The 24,947-nt window shown below is 42.3% G+C and overlaps 3 protein-coding genes across 3 annotated transcripts; 2 read left to right on the top strand and 1 right to left on the bottom strand.

Annotated features, from left to right (window-relative positions):
* Nucleotides 1–645: 645 nt before the first annotated feature.
* Nucleotides 646–9,337, top strand: LOC311325823 (max-interacting protein 1-like). Its single transcript, XM_084458615.1, has 6 exons — nt 646–913; nt 2,134–2,233; nt 2,394–2,423; nt 4,632–4,746; nt 7,025–7,199; nt 7,341–9,337. The coding sequence occupies exons 1-6, from the start codon at nt 685–687 to the stop codon at nt 7,502–7,504; spliced, it is 813 nt and encodes a 270-aa protein (XP_084314741.1). The 5' UTR covers nt 646–684; the 3' UTR covers nt 7,505–9,337.
* A 376-nt stretch (nt 9,338–9,713) lies between these two features.
* On the bottom strand, nt 9,714–12,598 carry smndc1 (survival motor neuron domain containing 1). Its single transcript, XM_084458944.1, has 6 exons — nt 12,492–12,598; nt 12,027–12,146; nt 11,795–11,934; nt 11,306–11,467; nt 11,035–11,188; nt 9,714–10,903 (listed from the first exon to the last, which is right to left on the bottom strand). Exons 2-6 carry the CDS (start codon nt 12,144–12,146, stop codon nt 10,766–10,768), a joined length of 714 nt encoding a protein of 237 aa, XP_084315070.1. The 5' UTR covers nt 12,492–12,598; the 3' UTR covers nt 9,714–10,765.
* Nucleotides 12,599–13,656: 1,058 nt separating this feature from the next.
* LOC311326086 (alpha-2A adrenergic receptor-like) lies at nt 13,657–14,883 on the top strand (the record flags this gene model as incomplete). The annotated part of the gene is made up of 1 exon (XM_084458926.1): nt 13,657–14,883. The coding sequence occupies one exon, from the start codon at nt 13,657–13,659 to the stop codon at nt 14,881–14,883; it is 1,227 nt and encodes a 408-aa protein (XP_084315052.1).
* Between the last annotated feature and the right edge of the window lie 10,064 nt (nt 14,884–24,947).

The raw sequence follows: 24,947 nt of genomic DNA on the forward strand, positions 1-24,947 counted from the left end.
TAGGGGACAGTCTCAGGGGTTTGTTTGTCAAGAGGAAAGGAAGTCCCTGCAGGAACAATCAACACAGAGCTGTGCGCTGCATTACATCCCATTGCATTAAAGCGATTGAGGCCTGACAGTGCACTTTGTGAGGAGGGAGGTGGGGTGGGGGGGGGTCATTTGGAACAGGTCGCGTTGCCTTGCCCTTGGTTAGCAGGTCACACTATTGATCCGCTTGAACCCGTATCGTCAAACAGCCTCAGGCATTATGTTCACTTATTTATTCAGGCCTTTTGCAGAATAGCTGGTTCATGCCTATCAACCATTTTAACCAGTGGAATAGGCATACAAAACATACAGCATCAAGAATGACAAGTGTGACTATTAGGGTGAATTTCCAAGTTCAAAGCACAATGTTCAAAGGATGGCGTGTTAAGCTTACTGTGTTAACTCTGCAATATATTGTTTCGTGCTGTAGGCTATAATGTTAGGCTAATGAGCCTCTATTATAGCCCAGACCGTTGACAATGAAAGCAATGTGCATGCGTTAGTGGGAGGGATTAGCTACCAAGTAGGGCAAGTGGCTCAAGCCAAGGACTGCGATTCCATCCTCCACAGTCCAGTTCAGCTCTCTCTCTGCACAGTGCACAGACCAGAACACAAGAGTCCAGCTGAATTGTCAAATAGCCTAAACCTAAGAGGAAAATGGTTAAATACATGAGACAGCAAAACGAGTTGAAATCCGAAGAGGCCCTTTTGGAGTCTGATACCTCCATGGACCAACAGGATTTTGGCGAGATGTCGGGATATTCTTTCAACGACGTCCTATACTCCAAATGTTCCGCAATGGACCAAATCGACACTTTTATGAAAAACGTCCAAGTGCTGTTGGATGCAGCAACCTATATCGAGAACAATGAAAAGAGCAATGGAAGTAAGTAAAATGTCACCAGACGTAGACTCGGCAAGCAGACAACAATAGATGCGAAGACGACAATAGACGCGCAAAGGAAATGTCGACAGTAAAACAATAACTCAAACTGATTGAATTGTGTAACAAAACTATTTTAACCCCATTTGCCAAAGCGATTAAAATCTAATATTTTGAAATGCATATGAAATGCAATGTATGAAAGTATGCTTAATAGCGTAATTTATGATTTTGGATTGCCCCTACTGCAAAATACGCATGACAAAACAAGCCCGTGACAGGCTATTCAGGGACGACGACGAATGGAGACACTATGTAGACATATCTGGCATAATAACTAACTAACAACATAAATAAACAAATAACTAACTAACTAAGTAAATAACATGTATGATTAGAATAGTCTTTAACCTTGTATGTGGGCTATATTGCTCAGAAAGACAACCTCCATTCTGCACATTGACCTAATTTTCAATTTAGGTCCTGCGTGTTAGGGCTTTTAATTAACCTATATCTAAACACAATTGTATGACGATGAGCCTATATTTATTTACTTTTTCATTCAATATCAGAAGAATGACTGTCAATTTCTGTGCCTTGCATAGGTAAATGAATAGCCATTCCCAACAAGAGCGAGGTATAATGTAAATAAACCATGCTGAACACGGAAGAAATGCAGAGAAATACGTTTGGATAATAATTCAATCTTCATTCCGACTTTAAATGTAGCCAAATATTAGTTGCACTTGCGCTTCCTTGTGTCTTGGTGGCTCACATGGTTTCCACATGGAGTAGATCTGAACGTTTTGATTGGACAAGAGTCATGCCCTGGTCTGGAGTCCTTGCAACTGACCAATCGCACACAGGTTCAACGACGACGTCGCATGTTACTGGGTCTGACTCCCAGACGGATTCTGGGGCTTGTAGGCTAGAGATTGAATGGCCTCAGTTTAAATATCTAGGCTACTTTTCAGCGTGTTCCTGATTATTCACTGTGTATTATGCAATGATTGCTGGGAATTATTATTGCATAAGAAAAGGGAGTGGGCTATGATCTGTGTGTTTGTGTAATGTCTGTCTCTGTGATATTATCATAAATTAGGCTACTGGATTAACTGAAACATTAAATGTGAATGAAACATGTAGCCTTTCTACTTGTCCAATACTGTCTAGTGAATATTGATACAGTTCAAGTAATATGTAATGGTCCTTTTCATCAACAGAATGTGAACATGGATATGCGTCGACATACCCTGCAACACAGAATACGCATCAGAGACAACGGAAATTTAAGAATAAAAAAATTGACAATCTTCACAACAGGTAGGTTCTTCCTGCTGCCCATATGATAATCATACTATATTTCTGGTGTTATTACAGTTATATGGTAATTAGTGAACTATCCATTCAAAGAGGTATCCTCAATGACTGCATTGTAATATAATTTGCTGTACTCTGAAATGTTTTATGTTCTTGTGCACAGGTCAGCACACAATGAACTGGAAAAGAATAGGTGAGTAAAAAGAGACTTAGATGTCAATGGTTATCTACGTTTATAACACAAATGATGCAGGGATATGGAAACTACTGCATTCCCGGTGTTGCAGACATGCAGCTCACAGGGACTATGCTATGTATCTCAAGAGGCAGCTGTCTTTTCAAAATGGAGCCTGAAGCTGATTATCCAAAGCACCCTAGAGGCTTCACTCTTCTGCAGATCCTGGCACCATGCTGAATGATATTGACCCACCAGTATAAAATGTGACAAGGCCACATTACACAGTGTTATCGTGGCTGCTCCTCTAAACAACACTCCTTTTACCATCAACCATTTCATTTACAGCCTGTTTGTACAGATATTATACACATATGCATGTGACCACTGTCGAATAGGATCATGGGGTCTATTTTGCAAGTCAAATCCAACATAGTGAAGTGCAGCCCAGGGTGTCCTTTGAGAGGATAAACTTGTTTTTCCACTTCAGAAAGCACATTTATTGAAGCTTTGCTAAATATAGAAAAGCAGCCTATTGCTGAATGTTTGAGTGAAATGAGAAGCACATGTCAGGAAACCCTAGATAGAGTGACACACGCTAATCTGCATTGAGCAGGCGGCCTGAGGAGGAGCAGAGCAACACGTAGCTCATAGATGAGAGGATAGCCCCTGGGTAGTGAAAGCACATCATAACAAACTGGACCTTTTTTCTTTACAAAATGGCAGAGAGGTGGTGATGACAGCACAGCATGACCTACATGATATGCATTATTTGAAAGCAAAGGGCTTTCCCTCATATGAGGCATTAAAACCACGGACTGAGAGAGCCTGGCCTCTGAGAGTTAGGCTGAGCTCAGCAGCTCTGTGATTGGACCAGCCATAAGTAATGGTGGAGGAGGCATTTGTCATGGTCGACTTGCAATGCTTGCAATAAAGCAGGATTAAGATTGTTAGAACAAATTGAACTCACTTTATGGCTCTGCTGCTGCAGATTGATTGATTGTTTTATTATTATTATGATTAGCGGTATTATTATTGTTATTATTATTATTATTATTTATATTATTTATATTATTATTATTATTTATATTATTATTATTATTATTATTATTATTATTATTATTATTATTATTATAGTGCCATGCTCCTTTAAGGGTGCAAAGCCCACTGCTAATAACTATTCTGTATAGCTGAAAGTACCATATTCACTATCCTGGCTCCAGACCCTGAATTGGAATTCCCAAATTTTCTAAATGCGATGTAGGGTCTGGAAAGGCACTCATCCAGAGTGATGTAGGGTCTGGAAAGGCTCTCATCCAGAGTGATGTAGGGTCTGGAAAGGCTCTCATCCAGAGTGATGTAGGGTCTGGAAAGGCACTCATCCAGAGTGATGTAGGGTCTGGAAAGGCTCTCATCCAGAGTGATGTAGGGTCTGGAAAGGCTCTCATCCAGAGTGATGTAGGGTCTGGAAAGGCACTCATCCAGAGTGATGTAGGGTCTGGAAAGGCTCTCATCCAGAGTGATGTAGGGTCTGGAAAGGCACTCATCCAGAGTGATGTAGGGTCTGGAAAAGGCACTCATCCAGAGTGATGTAGGGTCTGGAAAGGCACTCATCCAGAGTGATGTAGGGTCTGGAAAGGCACTCATCCAGAGTGATGTAGGGTCTGGAAAGGCACTCATCCAGAGTGATGTAGGGTCTGGAAAGGCACTCATCCAGAGTGATGTAGGGTCTGGAAAGGCTCTCATCCAGAGTGATGTAGGGTCTGGAAAGGCTCTCATCCAGAGTGATTTTTCAGTTGGAATTCCAACAAAGCCCATCAGCACTGCTTGAATGCGATGACAGAATGAAAGTGCATGACGTGATTGGTTAGGGGATGAACTTATCACCGAGGACTCCTTCGGCAGCCAATCTTGAAAAACTGCTGCAATGGGAGCCTGTTCAGACTGAATAATGAAGTGAAACTAAATGGCAATTCAGTCTTAGTGTCAGGCTACATATTCAATGGTTCTTCTGATATAACTCAAATGTCCATGGATAAACTAATTTGTTAATAAAGCGGGTATTGGGAAGTTCTTCATTTAGCTACAAAGTAAGTCAAACTAAGTCAATTGCAACATAATTGTATTGTGTTGATTTTTACCATACCATATCCTGTAGATGTGCTTTGTTAGTTTTCTTTAACTAATCAATGGCCCCTTCTCTCTATTCTGTGTTCTGTGTCTCAGACGAGCTCATCTCCGACTGTGTCTGGAGAGGTTAAAGTCTCTTATCCCCCTGGGCCCAGAGTGCAGTCGGCACACGACCCTGGGGCTGCTGAACAAGGCCAAAGCACACATCAAGGTAGGGTAGTCAACACCAACCGTGTATGTTGTCATGAGAACAAGGCTGTCATGAGATCTGGAGACTGGTTTAATGGAGGCCTCCATGGATAGTCGCAGGCAGCTCTAGGCTCCCATGACCTGCTTCAGCAAGCACACAAACACAATCCACTCAACCCTGCAAATCAGTCACTACACCCCCGCAATCACTACCCCCTATCACTACCCCCCCGCAATCACTACCCCCTATCACTACCCCCCCCCCCCCCAGTCACTACACCCCCGCAATCACTACCCCCTATCACTACCCCCTATCACTACACCCTATCACTACCCCCTATCACTACCCCCTATCACTACCCCCCCCCAGTCACTACACCCCTGCAATCACTACCCCCTATCACTCCCCCCCCCCCCCCCCCAGTCACTACACCCCCGCAATCACTACCCCCTATCACTACCCCCCCCCCCCCCAGTCACTAGCCCCCACCTCCCCAGACAGTGTTAACCATGGACCTTAGTTAGCATTACTGTAAGAAGTGAAGTAGCCTTTGTTGAAGGCCATTGGGAATGATTACTTACTCATTCACACAATTTCAGTAGTTGTTATGGAGGGCCATTATTATGTCAGTTTTCTAATACAATATCACAATGCTCTTTTAGAAAATGAAACACTATCTGAAATGTGATCCGTTCTTATTAAATGTTAATGCTTATGAAATGAGAATTATTATACACGAGGTAATGAAAATATGCTAGTGAGAGAAAGGAAATGTGCCCTGCGAGTCCGGCCCTCCCATGCACAGCTGCAGGCCTTGTTTTTCTACCAGCACTAAATCCTGCTCTACAATTGGCTGGTGAACAAAAATGTTAGGAATTACTTATCCACTACTGCCGTTGCGTATTTATAGCACAGTCTGATGTGAAGGGATTCACTTATGATTATTCAAGCTTAACATCCATCTCAACGTTTGTTCCTCATTCCTGGATTCTGCGGAGGATTCACGTCACAGGCTTGTGTATGGACGTAACACGGACTTCTAGCCCCACAGAAATATTCAGATTTATAACACAGTGTGTACACACATCCCGTGCCAGTTTCCACATTATAAATCACAATCAACTCCAAACTTGGCTCACGTGAGCGCACGTCTTTTAATGCCTACAATTGCCAATAAATGGTCAGTGAAATGTCGCATTCATCCATTCCATTCTGACTGCATTATAACAATGGTGATCCCCAGTGTGAAATAGAAATTCTTGTAGAGGAGGCTGTAGCAAGACGTGGGCTAACAAGTGGCGAGGCGTCAGTCTCGTAAACCAAAGATCGTGGGATCAATCCCCATCTGCTCCACTGTGGTAACAGATATGAAGCTGCGCTCGATGCTCGAGGCATCGAGAATGGCATCATTTTCAATGTAATTTCCTTCTGTTCACAATATCATTCATGGTAATGAAATCCACCTTTTTACATACAGCCTATGTCAATAAAGGTGGATTTAATTTCATGTTATGAAATGTATTACACACTCATATTAATACATGCAAGTTTTGTTTAATACATGTAGTTACAGATCCAATTAAATATGATTCCTGATTAAATTATACAACATATTTGAGGGGTTCTTTGGCAAAAACCGATTTATCCTAAATCTTGTTTGTCTATTATCTGAGTAGAGCAGGTTTAAAATAGCAGGCCTCTTGATGGGGACGTTGCGTTAGTCAGTAAAATCAACATAGTGACAACATGCAGGACATGAATAGACAGTTGGCTTATTCGTAAAAACATTCACACACCCTCATATTTATTCACTAGCACAGTCAAACTTCTCAGAACAATACGCTAGGATACTGTCTCTGTGCTTCTGCTTCAGAATTGCTGACATAAACCCCTTCTTACAAGGTCTCATCATATTCAAGTCTTGTCATATTCATGTGGGAGCTCTATAATACATGAGAAGTAATGCCTGTTTATTTAACACAAACAATGGTATCAGTTTCAAAGTGTTTCTCGAGTTTCATCCTTCTGCCATTGGAGTTGCAGTTTGTCATTTCTCCAGAAATGTGCGTATGCATGGTTCAGTTTGCGTGTAGAACCACACATTCTCCGAGATTCTCCGCCGTTTGTTTTTTATCAATCCCAAAGGTTTGCGCAGAAAGTGGAAATCTTTATAAATGAGGCCCCTGGTTTGATGGAATGTGTCGCGCCTAATAAGTAACAGAAATGAATGTTAGCATTTATAACCATGAGAGGAAATCGTGTTGATGGCTGTCTCTCTCCTTCTCTCTTCCCTCTGCAGAAACTCGAGGAGATGGATCGTAGGAGTCAGCACCAGCTGGAGGCCCTGGAGAGAGAGCGGAGGTACCTCCAGAGGCAGCTGGCTCACCTGCAGACCCCTGGAGACAGGGAGAGACTCCGCATGGACAGCCTGGGCTCGCCTCTGAGGAGGTTAGACCACTCGGACTCGGACAGAGGTGAGCCACCAGCGTCTCTCGGATAGGGATGCCAATGTCACAAAGCGAATCTGTCTGTAATCAACAATACACCGAATTGTGATGGAAAGTGTGTTTAATGTCTGTGTGTGTGTGTGTGTGTATTTGTGTTGTGTCGAGCAGAGGAGATCGAGGTGGACGTGGAAAGCACTGAGTTCTCCAATGCAGAGATGGACAGTGTTAGTACCAGCGGCTGCAGTGACCTGGATGACCACAGCAGCCGGCAGAGCCTGGCCAGTGATGAGGGATACTCCACCTGCAGTCTAAAACTGGCCTTCTCCACCTAAAGCACCAGCCTAAAGCCTCGTCTTCTACTGCAGTCCAACCTGGCTTTCTCCTCCCAAGACCAGGCTACAACTCTACGCTCCTGCTGCAGAGTAAACAAACCAGCCTATCTCATCTGTCTCCCCCTGCAGAGTGAAACTGAAACTACCCTTCATCCAGCCTTAAGTTCAACACCAACACCATGCACAGGCTTGAAACTGGACCTCTGCTAAGTACCAGATGTAGCCCCTCAACCCTTGAAAGTTAAATCTCACTTGCAGTTTAAAACAAACCGTCATCTCCTAAGAACTAATCCAAATCAATGTATCTGCAGTCTAAGACTAGCATCTTCCTCAATATTACCAGCCGGATTTATTTAAAGCTCTAGTTTAAACTGGTCCTTTCCTAAACCTGCACTAGAGGATCAACGACCACTCAAACGCTTACCAGTGACGAGGGCTATTGCACCCCACCTTTATTATCTTAAAACCAGCGCAAAGACCACACAAAACCAGCCAGAAGCTTACCAGTGACAAAAGCAACTCCATTTGTGGTGTCCCTTTCGCTGGATGTCCCCAACAGACAACTCTCATTGAGCAACAGGGGAGAAAATATAACTTGTCAGTCACCAAGCCAGTGTCCATGGCATCTATGTCAGCATTCCAAGATGGTTTATTCTCCTTCTCAGAACCACCTGTAGGTTCTGCATCCAGCCTGGACCTTCCTAGCTAAGCAGAATCCTTTGATTGACTGGAACACTGTCATACCCCAACAGTGGGCCCAGATCATCTATCATTCTAATTTATTTGAATATTTAGTATTTATTTTTGCTATATTTTATTGTGCTGTATGTCTTGGTCCTGCTTGAATGAATTTGAAATTTGAATGAAAAAAGAAATTACTTGGCAGTTTAAATTTTTTCTTAGTTTGGTTCCAGCTGTTTTTATTAGGCTCCCGAGCATCAGTGAGTATTAGACAGGTACCCCCACCAAAGCTTGTGCAAGAACATGTTCAATGCATCACTGATACCCACTCCCTTTAAATTTTGAAACCAATATTATGTTTAGTCGGTAATTTATAAGCTATCCTGCACTTGACCAAGCACAAGTCTAAAGCAATAACACTTATTGCCAATTTCATTGACTCTAATGTTGGCTGTTTTTGGCCCACAATTTTGTCCGTCCAGCATCAAATTAAACTTTCTAGTTTTGTATGTAACTACAATGGCTTTATTGATTACAAATTATCACTTGTAAAGAAAATGATTGTAATGGATGGAACAAATAAGTAATGTGCATGTGTGTTGAATGTAGCCTCCAATTCTGTTGCCTATGTGCTTTGGATTGACCTGTTTAGAGATGCCCAAGTCCTCAAAATGTCTTTGTAGCATGAATAACACTAAAGCACTCCGAACAGAACTGCAATTCTTGATATGGTTTCAACTACACCTGTGTATAGTGGCTTTGTATTACAGCTGAAGGGCATTCCAAAGTTAAAACCCTATATCTGTATATTATTTGAGGTCCTATATTTGAAATCAAATTGTCCACAAATAATACACACTTGAACACAATGCACTGCTAGCTTATCTATTCCAAGAAACCAAACAAGACATTTCAGTATATGACCATGCCCATATTATCCTGGAACAAATCACATCACCACCAAATGTGTCTTAACAGGGCTAACTTGACTCTTGCACACGTTTCTAAGTTTCAAGTCTTTCTTCAATGTCAAGTGTTTTGAAAAAAAAGTAAAATGCACTATGAAAGACTTGTACGAAGGAAGAATTTCCGAGCAAACAGAATGTTTTCTCTTGTGCTAAATCAGCCATCATAGGTGACATGTTGCTGGTCCCCTGCTTATATTGTGTTCTGGTTCCTGGAAACTTGATCAATAAACCTAGTCTGAACATCTTTATTGTTGTTGTTTGCACTTTATTTTATGTGTTACAGCTGTTCCAATGTGAGGCAGAGTTGCGGATATGATACATTTCACATCATGTCGCTTCAACACAGTATATACAGAAGCCTACCCCCATGGAATAGTCAACTCAGGACTTGTATTCTGTGTTTCCACTCCTCACACTCCCCTGAAAAGTTATTTTATTGTACTATAACCCATTTATCAAGTTTGCATCTCAGCAAAAGTGTATGTGATAACAATGGAAGGTTGCATATAAAATGCCTACAGAAGACAGTTTTTAAGTATAAAGAGGAATGATTGCAGTACATTGACATATTGAATGGGATCTCTTGGCCATGGTAGTCATAAGCTAGAATACAAACAAGCAGGGAATCATCTAGGCTATAAGTCAAGGTTGGAAAAATGTTTGGTATTTAGAGTGAACTGTCTGTAAATGTGTACAGGTATTCTCCATATAGGTGAGATGCTCTATCTTTCAGTAAACAGTATTCTCCATATAACTGACCCTCTCTATCTTTCAGTAAATGGGAAACCACAACTCAGTCATCCCTGATTTTATTTGAAAAAAGAAGCTTATATCAACAGCAGTGACATAAGGTTAATATACATAGCAACGTCACCAAATACAGATGGTACAAAAGACATTACTGCTACCTGTTGAGTACTGACAATCAGTCCCAATTTGAAAAAAGTAACTTTCGGGCCAAAATAAGGAAGAGGGACAGAAATCTGAAAAAAATAAATATCTGACTGGTAATTGGACACAACTTAAATGTAAAATCAGCCTACTGAGAATTTCTTTAAAAACGTTCACTATTAGTTATCAGATAAGAGAAAAATGGTCATAAACTAGATTCAAATCTTAACATCAACAACATAAGCTGCTTGAATCATGCAAATCGTTCTGTTTTTGGCCTCTGTGATATCCACAACGACACACCAACCATCAGACAACTCATCAACAATCTTGACACAGCTCTCCGTGCTGTAATATTTCCAATGCAGAGGACATTTTTCTATATTTGAAGTTCTCCTTCCTATAATAAGGGTGCCTAGACACTGATCGAACCCACACCAAGCAACACCAACTTTGGATTGGTGCCATGTTTGTTGGTGACTGTTGGATAGATTTTGAATCCAACATTCTAACAACAAATGCCATGTTTAGAATATGAGGTGTTGGTTGGGGCAGAGTGCAGGCAACTCAACACTACACCAATCAGTCAAAAAAAAAAGGTGTACAGGCATTTCTTTGCAAAGCTCATTTCCTTGAGTAACCGAAACCATATAAACACAACGGTAAGCACCGATTCAGCTAATATACAGTGGGACAATAAACATAAACACAGCATATCAGGTCATTGCGGCATGAGATGCCTGACGTTGTATTTGGACGTGTCGTGGTACTGTGTCATGGGTTTGTCTGCAATACCACAGGTTCCTACTCCCACCTTTCCATTGACGCTCTCAGGGGATGCAAATATACTCCTTTTTACCTGCAACACACAAGATTCCATTGGACAATAATTAGCAATGGATAAATACACATTTTAAGAGTTAATTGTCCAACTTACAACCCTGGTGTTGATGGTACCACCTGTATAAGAGTGTCAGAGTGACTGGTTACCTGTCCTTTCTTGTTCTTGGAATAGGCCTTGTTGTTAAACTGCTGCCATTTAGACTTCTGGTCCTCCCTCTCCTGCTCCAGCTCCTTCATCCTCTGAACCTTCTTCTGGGCCTTCTTCTTCTTATACTCCCGCTGCTCTGCTATCTGCTCCTTCCTGCAACGGGACAAGATGACAAACCCAACCGAGGGCATTTAGGAGCTGGCTCTGAATAGACAACGCTGGTTTATATTGTCATAAGAGAGCACAGCGCTGGTCAGCGTGTCGTCGTACTTTGATTTGGGTTTCCCCATTCCCTCCTCGTCGCTGTGTCTTCCCTCCTCGGATGGTCTGAGGTTCTGCAGTGGGATCACCTCTGCGTTGCCGTAGCCGGCGAAGGTGACAGCCGCTGAGCCGTTCTCTTCATCTATCTCCTCAATCTCAGCCTCATACACCCTGTCAAAGAATCACGGCTGTAAGCAGGTGAGTACGAGTTGAAGACTCGAGCCCTACATCACACACACACACCAGCTGCATTACTAAACAATTGACAGGAGACCATTATAAGTATAGTGCACATCTCATGAGCAAGATATCATGCACTGATATACTCTTAACTAAGAGGGTCAATTGATGATATAAGATCCTCAAATAAAATGAAAAAATATGGGCCAGCAATCACGAATGCAGCAGCTCTGGGTAACATGGCCAGTCTTAAGGCATAAAAGGTGTTACTTGCGAAGCTTATAAAAGGTAGACTGAAATAATGTGTGAGATACTCACTGTCCGTCCTGACTCCATACTGCCATACACCGGTTTCCCACTTTCCAATTATGTTTCAGGGGTGCTGCGTCCGAGCTCGCACTGGAGGCCCCTTCAGACGGCTGGGACGTCAGCAGGTCTTTAGTCAACTCGATGACTTCCTGCGAAGGGGACAGAACAACGGATTGCAGTTTATTGGAATAACATGTTTTGTTGCCAACACCGGTCAGGCGTAGGACTGTCTGACACTTACCTGCAAGTCTTTCTGTAATTTAAGCAGATCTTCATTCTCCTGATCGGTGGATAAGGCAGCTTCCACTTGTTGTAACTGGGCTTTGTAGCTGTTCAACTGTTTCACCAAGTCGTCTGACATCTGGAGGGAAGAACAAAGAGGGATATTGACCCAATTATGTTGTCACAACGTTACATTTCAGTTTGCTAGCTAACCAAATAACGTACACTTGTTAGATTAGTTTTGATTTGTGTTATGGAGACGAGGAGTACAAGAAAAAAACAGCTAGTTAGCTTGATCATCGATAGTGAGCTAACTTAGCCTATATAGCTCAATTAAGTGGTAACTAGCTAGCTTGCTGTTAGCTTCATGCTAGCAGGCCGAAACCATCCCCTCAATAAAACCCATGTTCTCGTTGCATGTTCGATGGTGGCTCATAAATACAACCACAACTTCAGAACTATCACAACTCGCCTTCTTACTCACCTCTGTATGTTTGTGCTATTCAATAAATATATGAAATATTCGGATTTTGCTTCGGTTGTTTCTGTGAATTGTCAACAACAGAAACGTTCGCTCCCAACAAAACCAACCGGAAATGTGTAGCCAACTACCGGGTTGTACTCTCGCGATAGTTCCTATAGCTCCATGGCTACCGGGTTGTTCTCTCGCGGTAGTTCCTATAGCTCCATGGCTACCGGGTTGTTCTCTCGCGATAACTTCTATAGCTCCATGGGTCATTTAACCAACAGAACGAGGTACCTTGTCCATACCGCCAGCAGATGGGGCTATATCATAACCTCTGTCCATCTAACAGTGGACTACGCTACCAGCCTAACATTATCTGTTTCTCCATCCATGATCTGTTCGCTAACCAGTTAAGAAAAGCTTACCGATCAACTGGGATTGAGAATGCCACGTTTTCTTGATGAAATTGTCTTGTTTCTACATGAAAATTATGTTGCTGGTTTAATTTGCAGTGCACCATGACTTGCTTTTATTGTCTAGTACTTTATTCAGCGTCTGACGTAGGTTAATGTAGTATATAAACTTGCACAGTTAGACAGGTCATATAAAAATATAATATGGCCTATACATATCTTTTTTCTGAACTACAATCATTCGAATGCTACAAAAGTGGTCGGACCCCGCCCACTCTTCCTCACTGGTGTAGCTTCTACTTGTCTCAATCGAAGAGTCCCAGCCAGCCTCAAGATCAAGACCAAATAAAAGCAGCGCTCCCCACCCCACTCTGCAATACCAGATGAACAGTCTGCCTCTACCAACAACTCCTGTGATCAGAATGCAATATGCAGACGCAATCCAACTTTGCTTTTGTTTTGTAAAAGCCTGTGTATGATCTTTTGGGAAGTTTTGAAGCTGAAAATGTTGGTGGATTAACATTTTTGATGCAAGATTGCAGAGAGGGCCAGAAGATGTGTTACACTTAGCATGGATATCTATTTTTGTAGAAATAAATCAAATATAAATATTTTGCAGGACAAAACATTACGGGAAGATTCCAAAGAGGATAAAATGAAAAACGTCCGCCTTATTCTTGAATCTATCATTTTTTTGGGAGAATACTGGTGAATAAGGACTACTGAACAATAACTCTCCTCATTACAAGGACAGTACCTGGTCAGTCCTAATGGGCTGTGATAACAGCAGCAACGGGACCTGGCCTGGCAGGCTGCATTACACTGTGCAGACTTCCGTGCCTCTCACAATATTAGTGGCCATCCTGATTCTCTTGACAGTGTTAGGCAATGTGCTGGTGGTGATCGCTGTGTTCACAAGCAGGGCACTGAAAGCACCTCAGAACTTGTTTTTAGTGTCCTTGGCATGTGCAGACATTCTTGTCGCCACTCTGGTCATCCCCTTCTCCCTGTCCAACGAGCTGCTGGGGCACTGGTCCTTTGGTAAAGTCTGGTGTGAAATCTACCTGGCCTTGGATGTCCTGTTATGCACCTCCTCCATCGTGCATCTGTGTGCCATTAGTCTGGACAGATTCTGGTCCGTCACTCAGGCTATCAAGTACAACCAGAAGAGGACACCTCGCAGGATCAAATGCATGGTTCTCACCGTCTGGGTGCTGGCGGCTGTCATTTCATTCCCGCCTCTCATTTCAGTAGAGAAGAAGTTGGCCGAAGTAGAGGAGGGCCCCACGTGCAAATTAAACGAGGAGAAGTGGTACATCCTCTTCTCCAGCACTGCATCTTTCTTTGCCCCGTGCGTGATCATGATCCTGGTGTACATTAAGATCTATCAGGTGGCCAAGAAAAGAACCAGAGCCCTTCCAGGTGAGAGGAGGAGGGACAACGGCAGTCCTGAAGAAAGACAATATGGCTTAGTCCAGACAGACCCCCCAGAGACACAGCGCAGAGAGGGAGAGGAGGGGAGAGAGGGAGCAGAGGGGAGAGAGGGAGTGGAAGAGGGAGAAGATATCAATGGAGTAGATTTGGAGGAAGAGTTTTCTTCTGATGAAAACAACCCGTGCTCCATCAAAACGAAGAGGAGCAGCGGACAGACCCAAGCGCCCAAGGTCAAACCAGGGAACCCGTCCCCGACTGGGGACACGCAGCCCTGTGTGAAAGTGAGCAGGTGGAGAGGGTTGCAGAACAGGGAGAAGCGCTTCACGTTAGTTCTGGCCGTGGTCATGGGCGTGTTTGTGGTGTGCTGGTTCCCATTCTTCTTCACGTACAGTCTCAAAGCTCTGTGTGACTCCTGCTGTGTCCCACAGACACTGTTCAATGTCTTCTTCTGGTTTGGATACTGCAACAGCTCACTGAATCCAGTCATATACACCATATTCAACAGAGACTTCAGGAGGTCTTTCAAACGGATCCTTTGCAAGAGGAACAGAAGAGGTTTATGAGTGTGACTTTTTGGTAACTGTTTTCATTACAGCCGTTATTGTTTACGAGCTGGGGGTCATTGACTACTGTAGCAGTTTCCTGTGTAAAGAATACTGTATGTCACTACTTCACATGATTTGTTTATATGATGTGAGCTTATGTAAATGTAAGTATGTCTACTACTATTAAAATGTTTTGTAATTCTTATGAATATTAAGTGTTAGGTTTATGCTGATATTTTACTTTTGAGATAGATCAACCGTCGATCAACAGTTAGGCCTATGCACGTTGATGATCAATAAAAATTATATTGTATCAAAAATGAATAACAAGCTGACTTTTTTGCTTTGGGGTATTAACATAATTTTGATATCTTAGATACAGTATCTTGAACAAACTCAAATATAGGGGTAGTGTCTTTTTTATCAAGACTGAACTTAAGTGTTCGATTTGGGGTCCAGTTTTATTGACTCTTTATTCAATTCAGACAATCATAACACAGTGATTGTCGTTATATTGAATATAGGTTTGGCTGTAGAAGGTTGTAATCTCTAGGCTGCAATCTGCATTCACTGATTTACAGAAATCATTTAAGAAGGTAAAACTGGTGCTTTTCTCCAAATCGCATAGGAATTAACCTGTTGACATGGATTTAGTTACTGTTATAGTTAAGGATGCTCACATTGAACGTGTCCCTGCATTCAAGAACCTAGGCATTTTGGATAGACAATACATGTACACAAGCTGATGAAGAAGTACAGTAAAACTGGACTTCTATAGAGGTAGACCTTACCTCTCAATGAGCAGCAGAAAACAAATCGTTCAGTTCACTTTTATGTCATTTCTTGATTATGACGACATTATCTATACGAATGCTGCTACCACTGCACTAAAACCACTCAGTGCAGTCTATCACTGTGCACTGCACTTTATAACCAATTATAATTTGAGTAAACATCACTGTACACTGCATAGTAATGTAGGCTGGTTCTGGTTGATCAATTGCTCTATTTATGTACAAGGCTCTGTTGCAGAAGCACCTCCCATACATTGATAACTATTAGACACACCAGGCATAACACTTGAACTCCAGACTAGCTATATATATATATAATTGTAGACGATGATCATACACTATGCTTACAATTAGAGGATATGGATTTCATTAGGATCCTCATAGCTGATGCAAACCATCTATTACAGTACTCTTCCTGGGGGGTCCACACAAAACATAAAACTATAAAACATTACAACACTTCCAGACAAACCAACTACATGAAAGGAACGTGGAACAATATGTGATGTCCAATAATCTGTAACATCATAAATCAGAGTCTACACCAAAGCCTGCTGTCATGGAACTTGACAGAAACTATCCAGAGAACTCCAGCTCTCTCTGTTCCAGTCCCTCCTCCTGATAAAGATCCAGCTGGATTGTCCTGCTTTCAAAGTGACTCATCTCAAGTCTAACAGGAAACATATATAGAGCCACAATGTTATGGGCCCTGCACTCCAAATATTAGGTGCATGTAATTGTGTTCTAGCTCCAGTATGACGGTGTCTGTCATGACCATTCTCTTGGTTTCTTCTGGTACGGTTTCTCTTGAAACAAATGTAAAATTCAAACAATATTTTCACAAAATGAATTCAATCATTTGCTCAGTTAATTTGATATTTGTTATCAAACATTCTTTCATATCAGTTGCCTGTGAGAAACACAACTAGTATTAACTATAGGGAGTTCCTATAACTGCTATATTTCCCAATGGAACATGTGTTTTACATTCCTGTGGTACATATATTTGTCTCCAGCCATAAAGTACAACTATCACCACGACTGAACTATTGAACTATTGAATGATCCCACAAAGTTCCCACGGAACATTTGACATGTGAAGTGTATACATACACTACTACTGAGTGTACACATACACTACATGAAGCAAGAAGCATGGAAGACAATTAAATTAATCTCTACATATTTGCCTATTAACTTCCCTGATGATGCTGATTACTGTTGACGTTCAAATCATAACACAAGAAGAGATAGATGTCATGATGTCATTCTTGTAAATTCTAGGGCATTGGGTTAGGAGAGAGAGGGGGAGAAAGGGAGGAGGAGAGGGAGAGAGAGGGAGAGAAGGAGGGAGATAGAGAGAGAGAGAGAGAGAGAGAGAGAGAGAGAGAGAGGGGGGCATTTGCTCAGCGATGTACATCTACATTACCAGTTGGAGAGAGTGAATATACTCTTCGTTCTCAGCCGCAGTGGAGGGCCTTTCTCCAGCCCGCATGGATGGTTTTCCTTGTTGAATCAATACAGGCGCTGAAAAGGTTGTATGCAAAATATCAAGTATTATTTCATCTTAATTACTCAAAGTGAGAGGAAGTGGAGGATGTAAACAAAAGCCTGGTATTTTATGGACCTGTGACATCATATTGCTTGATCCACCAGTTTGCTGAAAGCAATATGCTATGATCTCACAAAAAAACACACTTTGAAGAAAGTAAATGGATATAATGAAGGTAAAAACGTTCTACCTGCACACACAAGCAAAAAAACAGAGCTGTGATCAAAGTATAACATTGAACTTAGATCATACTCAGCATCATAAATCCAATCCGGCATCATAGTCCATTCTTGTTTGTGATGGTTGCAAACAGTTCTGCCACTGCCGTCTGTATGCACATTTGTTTTCTGTCTGCTAAGACCTTCTGCAGTGATTAATTTCCATCTATAAAGGTCTTTTTGGCAGAGCCACAATTTATGGTTGTGATGCCAAGGCTTGTAAAACTATGCTATGAGCTGCTTCTGGTTAGTTCCCATGCCTTTCAACCAAATCATTCATCCCCAATGTCATATGTCTACCTCTACCACCACCTTGAAGGACTGACAGAGATGTCTATACTTCATCTCTGGACAATGCTGGAGGGTCTTGGGTAGCAGGGGCAGGTCAGTCTTACCATCCGACTGAGCAGAGAGGAGAGCTACCGTGAGACTGGAGAAGGAGGCAGAAAAATGAGGAGTGTGACGGACCATTAGCCCAGGAACGGAATGGGTAGAGCATGCCAAACAAAAAGACCATGGTATGGGTCTTCTATCACAGCCACAGACCAATGAGGTGACTTCAACTGAAGGGCTTGTCATCCATAATAAATGGGTGTGTCATGATCAGTGTTGGGAGTAACTGTTTACAAAGTAACTGACTAACTGTAATCAGATTACTTTTTCCAGTAATTTGTAATGTAAGGGATTACATTTATATTTTCAGTGATCAGATTACTACTTTTGAGGTACTGACTTCCGTACCTGCTCTCATTCATGTGGTCTCTGCAGTCGTGGCTGAACTGACGTCACCTTATGTCACCAGGGTCAAGATGTGCCAAGAGTGCTGGTATAAAGTAGGATCAGATTTTCTAGTGTCTTTATGTTCTAAGATGCAAAACGTGATCCTTGATCAGCACTCCTAGGATTCAGACAGGAACGATCTGGTTTTAGAAAGTAACTCAGTAAAGTATTTAGTAATCTGACTACATTACATCTGAGAGTGCATAATTAGTAATCTATTTACAATTTTGAGAAAGTAATCAGTAGCTATAATTGATTACTTTTACTAAGTAACTTGCCCAACTGGTCATGATCAAATTGAACTTTATTTATATAGCACATTTCATATAAAGTATAGAGGAAACACAATGCAGTTAACAGAGCGTGTGTGTGTGTGTGTGTGTGTGTGTGTAGGAGGGGGGGTACATGGTGATCCTACCCCTAATTTTCTAGAGGGAAGCAAAACACTGTAGTTATAATGTTTTAATGATTTAGCTAAGAACATTTTACAGAGCACTAAGCATGGGGGAAAAAACAGAACACTAACAATAAACTAGATAAATAGTTACAGAGACGTTACCTACCTGGTAGGCCACTACATGGTAACTGTTTTCTGGAGACTGCAGAATTGGGTCGGCCTCTCCGTTCAAGTCCTAAACCAGTTTAGGAATGGACCGAAGAAGCCAACCCAATTCTCCAGTCTTTCAATAAGGATCTCATGATCTACAGTATCAAAAGCTGCATTAAGGTCCAGAAGGACAAGAACAGAGAGCTCTTTGGAGTCAGCGTTCTAAGGTAATTTACAGCTTTGACTAACTAACAGCTTTGTCTCTGTGCTATGATGGGCGCCAAAGCCGGACTGGAACATGTTGAAGGTACAGTTTGCAGCTAGAAAATCATTTAACTGTTTGAAGATTATTTTTTTTCTCCAGAATTTTACTCAAAAGGGATAGGTTGGAGATTGGTCTAAAAATTGCTAAGGACATTTCTTCAGAAAGGGGTTCTCACCAAGTCAGTTTTGAGTGCTGGTGGGAAGATACCGGTAAATAGGGAGTCGTTTACAATGGCTAGAATGTCCTGACACACAGTCAAAGATAGTTTTGAAAAAAGTGGTGGGAATAGGATCAAGAGGGCATGTGGATGACTTAAAGGACAATGCTCAAGACAGATTGATGAAAACAACCGTTTCGCGGCAGAAAATAGATTTTTAGAAACTGCATTCTAAGTGCCCCGACCACCGCCATTACATGGATATACTGGCTCGCGCTGGATTTTAAATTTCTTCTACATGCCTCCGAACTACACCAAAGTGATCTCGGTGAGTCAAACGTCTTATAATATGTCGTAAATAAGGTCCAGTTTGTCAAAAATGAGCATTGTCCTTTAAGTTGTGACATTACTTTGCTCAGCATTTCTCAAACAATGCCCTGCCTTCTTATCAGAACATTAGATTACATGGTGGAAGAGGTTCAACAAGTAGGACTAGGCCTTTCTTAGGTGATACTCCTCCTATATTCCAACCTCTCTATCTTATCTCTGAAGCAAATTCCTCACATTTGGAGGTAGAGAGCAGGTTAGAAGGTGTTTTTACGGCAGTATTTAGACTGTCGATCGTTGAAAAGAGCACCCTAGAATAATTTTGATTAATAGATATCAATTTTGAGAAGTGGTCTTTCCTTACATATCTTATTGCCTTAGTAAAGGCAGAAATATGTTCTTTAAGAGTATCATGGTGGACCTACAGCTTGGTCTTTCTCCATGAACGCTCAGACCTTCTGCAGCTTCAAGTTGATTAATTTCCTTGATTCTCCATTGAGCTTTGTGTTTGGCTGTAACCTCTTTCAGTTTAATAGGTGTCACAGAGTGCAAGACTGCCCTTACTTTGGCATTAAAAATGGTAACTAAGTATTTATCATTACGTGAAGGCTGCACTTACTCAGAGCATCCGTATGGTGGTTGTTAATCTCCCTTTTTGTGTGTGGCTGGAAGCCAGCGCACATAGTATAGCGTTTGTCGGGTTATCGCTCCCTCCCTCCCTCCCTTACTCACGACAATGCTGGCCTGCATCTCTCTGGTGGCACCACAAGAGGCAGTAGTCTTAGCACACCAAAATCAAGAAAGACACCAAAATCAATCCACCGATCTCCACTGCACAAGTAGTGGTCAGAGCATTGGACTCCCACCCAAGAGACTAGGGTTCAAGACCCGGTGTGGATGACTTTATGGGACTATACCCCAAACCTCCACATGTTCATCCTTTCACTCCAACCTTTACCCCTTGCCTTATAGGTCAGATCCTGTCCCAACCCCAACCCTTATTCTAACCCCAACCCACAGTAGGGACTGGAAGAAGGACAGCAAAACCAACACACCGATCTCCGCTGCACAAGTAGAGTAGTGGTCAAGCATTGGACTTCCACCCGTGAGACCGGGGTTCATGACCCGGTGGGGAAGACTTAATGGGACTATACCCCAAACCTCCACACCTTCATCCTTTCACTCCAACCTTTTTATCTCTTACCTAAATTCCACAAGTAGAGTAGCAGTCAGAGCATTGGACTCCCACGCGGGACATTCTCAGAGATTACCGTCTACGTACTTCAGGGAATCATTACAGGAATTACAGGAATCATCAGTGTAACTGCTTTAGCAACTGACCGCTACCATTAATGTTATGGAAGTTGTTGCTAGTTGTTGTGAGCTCATGAGCTGACTGGCTATCCTGCTCTTATTGTGCTGGATTAGCACTGGAAGTATTGGAACTGATGTGTCCAGGCGACAAGACCTATCTTAATTTATCAGACATTATTTCATGTCATTTCAATTCACAGCTATTTCAGTGGCATGACTAGCTTCCGTCCTACCAGTCCTGAACAGAAACAAGCCAGCCACGCACATACGCCAGACTGGACCTGGCCTGGTTTCCACTGCTGATAGACTGAAAAAAGCTGTAGTTGGGAGGAGAAGCTTTGATGGGAGCTGCTGATCCATTCATATTTAGCCAGGTTTCAGTTAGAAACATACAATCTAATTTACGTTAACATATAAGATTGTTAATGAGAAAAGGACAGGCCTGACGGGCAGCCCTGCGTGACATACTTACTGGAACGGATATCAGGTTATTTGTATTTGATCCACCTGACTGTTTCCTTGTAGTTGAGATGGACAGTGCATCATATATCCTCTGTTGGTTGGTTTATGTGATAAGATCCAGACATGTCATCAGTAGTCCGATTTAGAGATATGTGCCCCTTTTGAAAGCACAATGTTATACACAGGACACATGCAACATGAACTGTTTTAAGTGTTCTGCCTATATAACATATAAAGGATAAAGGAACATTGCATTTTGGAAACCGTCGTGTAGAGATTCCCATCAATGAAACCAACAAAGTTTATATAATGCCGTTTCTGTGTTTGTCTACTACTATGGTGCATTGTCTGCAACAAAAGCTGTCTGTAACTAAAAGCCCTGAATGTTGGAGTCAGATCTCTTTTGTCTGAGTCTGTGCCTCTCTTCCATTTGAAAGACAACGAGAGCGAACTGTTTAGGATGAACACACTCGTTTGGTTTGAGGCAAACCGAGGATGTGGATTCAATATAGGATAAAAGACAAATCAATAAATAACATTTTAGTGTCTGGACAATCAGTGAAATCTCGGAAGAATCACTCATCAGGCTGTTTGAGGAGGATTGGCTATTTCCATCTCTGAATGCATTTAAGACAGGATGTCATCTAGTCTTTTAATAACAAGTCTAAAATAAAATACAGAGCACATGAATGATCTAATATAGTTTAAGTACCTAATTAGTATGTGAAAATGTTTGAGAAGTGTTTTCTGTCAGTCAAACTAGAAGATACAACTTGACAAATAGATTGAGCTCGACTGCACTCAGCATGACTGTTTTCATTTTTGTCACACTGATCATATTAGTGCAATGACACATGTAAACAACAAGCATGCTCTAATGGGTCCTCTGCCCTAATATGACCCCAAAGGTTGTTGGGAGGACAATAAACATTGTGTGTGTGGGGGTGAGAGACAGAGAGAAAGAGAGGGAGAGGGAGAGGGAAAGAGAGAGAGAGAGAGAGAGAGAGAGAGAGAGGGAGAATGAGTAAGAAAGAGAGTTAAAGTCGCACCGAAATGGATGTTAGGAATCATCTAGCTTCCGTAGTTTGACGTATTTCCACCTGAAACAGGCTGCAAGGGCGGGACATTTGTTTAGACGAATTCCATTGGAACGTAGTCAAGCGGGCGGGATATTCAACTCTTGAGGCGGGACATAACGTTTAGAGGAATTTATTTCGTTTTGATTGACGGGTGGATGTCGTGAGATTATTGGCCTAAAATCTAAGGTACCTGGTGTCGTAATGGCACGTGACCTACCGTTTTCCAGGAAGTAAGAAATTATATACTTTGATATAAGATTACAACAAAAGTAGAATTTTGTAAAACATTTTGGCATACATCGTTGAATAGGTGAACACTATGACCAAGTATGTGACCCAAAATGGGACAGAATGCATTTGCCATTTCGGTGCGACTTTAAGGAGGGAGAGAGAGACAGACAGAGAGAGATAAAGCAAGAGTTAAGAAGGGAGTCTTTGGATTACACACAGTAGAGTCAAAGTGATTCCCATGCTTGTCCCATCGATAAGAGCTAGAGAATCCTTCCTCTACCTGAGTAGTAGCATCAGGTCACACACAGACACCAACCACAGCTAAGGCCAATCTCACACCCCAGACCCTGTAATTCTCCCACAGCCTGGTTGCCCTGTCTGCACTATCAATCTTCTTCAATTCCAGGCCCTTTCAGCTCTGCTTCCTCTCTCCTGCTCATACCCCTCCGCCAACATGCATCGGCCTCCATCCACCTTTCCTGATGCATGGTTCCATTCTCTACCTTCACACACACACACACACACACACACACACACACACACACACACACACTGACTGGTAATGACTTGCAATTCATGTCTTGGTTTGTCGATTGTATGCATAGATGTCAATAACTGTAAATGTACTGTATGTATCTGTATTTGGATGTAAAACCTCAGCTCACAGGGTCAGACACCAGGGGACAACATCAGTGGGCTCATATTTCAACACACAGAACTTTTACACAATGGTGAGGCTAGTAGTACAGTAAACTATGAAACTATGCTTCTTCTGGGAAAGGTCTCTCAGCTCTACAGAGTAGACTGTTCAGATCAATGAGTAGCTCTGTGATGTCATCACTCCCCAGGTCGCCGACGGTCTCTCTCAGCTCTCTCCTCTTTCTCTTTCTCCTCCAGGTCCAGGCCCCTGCTGTGCTCTCAGCTCTAGGGCTGGGTCTCGGTGTAGAGGGGGCTGTAAGGGCCCCAGCTGGGCAGGGATCACTGGGGCGTCCTGGGAGATGCATAGTGAGATGTGGCCTCTTGTTGAATGCCACCATGAGCATACAGAGTGGGTCTTATGAAGGCCTGGTTACTGAAAAAGATGGAGTCCAGTCCAGCCCCATGTTTAACCCCCCTCTCAAAAAACCACCTGGGTTGGAGGACAGGAGGCCATGAAATAGTCTTTGTATTTCACGGTTGATTGAAAAAAAAAAAACAATGTACCTTGGGCTTGCAATTCTATTAGAAATCTTCAAGGAATACACAATACAGTTGCAGACTTATTTCCATTGTGGTCTTAGATGCACAGTACACAAAATACACACACAACACAAGCAAATCAATAAAATAAAACAAATCTAGATTCCTCATTTGGAGAGTATTTCACTGCAGGAAGAGAGACAGTACAGCACCTACACCTATAAGAGAAAGTGAAGGTGTGTGTGTGTGTGTGTGTGTGAGAGAGAGAGAGAGAGAGGGAGGGACAGAGAGAGAGAGAGAGAGAGAGAGAGAGGGAGGGAAAGAGAGGGAGAGAGAAAGAGAGAGAGAACATTCACTATATGTCATGGTTATTCATGCACAGACAAGACTGCAGGAGCAGATGCCGTGAGTTTCATTCTTTCTGCCCACAGTTGGCCGTCCTTTTCACCTTATTCACCTGGCAGCCATATTGGTCAGTCTGGGGTGCGGATGCGGAAGTGCCCGTTGACTTCAATGTTAAAAGTTCACTGTAAAAACACCACTTCAAGAACCGAAATAGTCAAAATAACAGGCTGAATACACTATCGGGGTTACAAACTCATCATTACCAGACTCTGATTGTTTTTCACTGCCGTTGTTTTCGCGTTTGGACATATATGGAGGTGAATGAACTATACTGTAGTTAGCCGTCAGCTGCATTCACTCCGATGTATTTCCAAACGGAAATGGATGCGAAGCTAGGGCCAAACAAGTCTAAAAAAGCAGACGTAAACAATTCATAAAAATGCTACCCACAGCTAGTACTGCTCTTCAGCATGCACTAAATCAAAACCTCTTCCTCTCTCTGCAGGCATAACCATTACCATTAAGGGTTTAGTCACTGTGGAAAGCGAAAGCAGTAAGCCAGAGAGATACACAAGTATTTTGAGGTATTTGAGTATTATGGGTAGCTTACAAAGCAAGCGGTCCACAGTGCATGTGCTCAACCGTTGTTCTAATTGGTCAATATCATTCCCTCCAGAAGGAACATCTCGAGAGATAGAGCCAGAACTGCTAGTCAGCACCAGACGGGAACCTGTGAAGAAATCCCTTCCTGTGGAGATGAAGGAGAGGAGCAGCGTTCTGGTCCTGCAGGTCCACGGGGAAGACTATGCTGGGTCAGAGGATTGCACAGGCG

This window comes from Borostomias antarcticus (assembly GCF_949987555.1).
Source record: "Borostomias antarcticus genome assembly, chromosome: 25".
In the NCBI taxonomy this organism is placed as follows: domain Eukaryota; kingdom Metazoa; phylum Chordata; class Actinopteri; order Stomiiformes; family Stomiidae; genus Borostomias; species Borostomias antarcticus.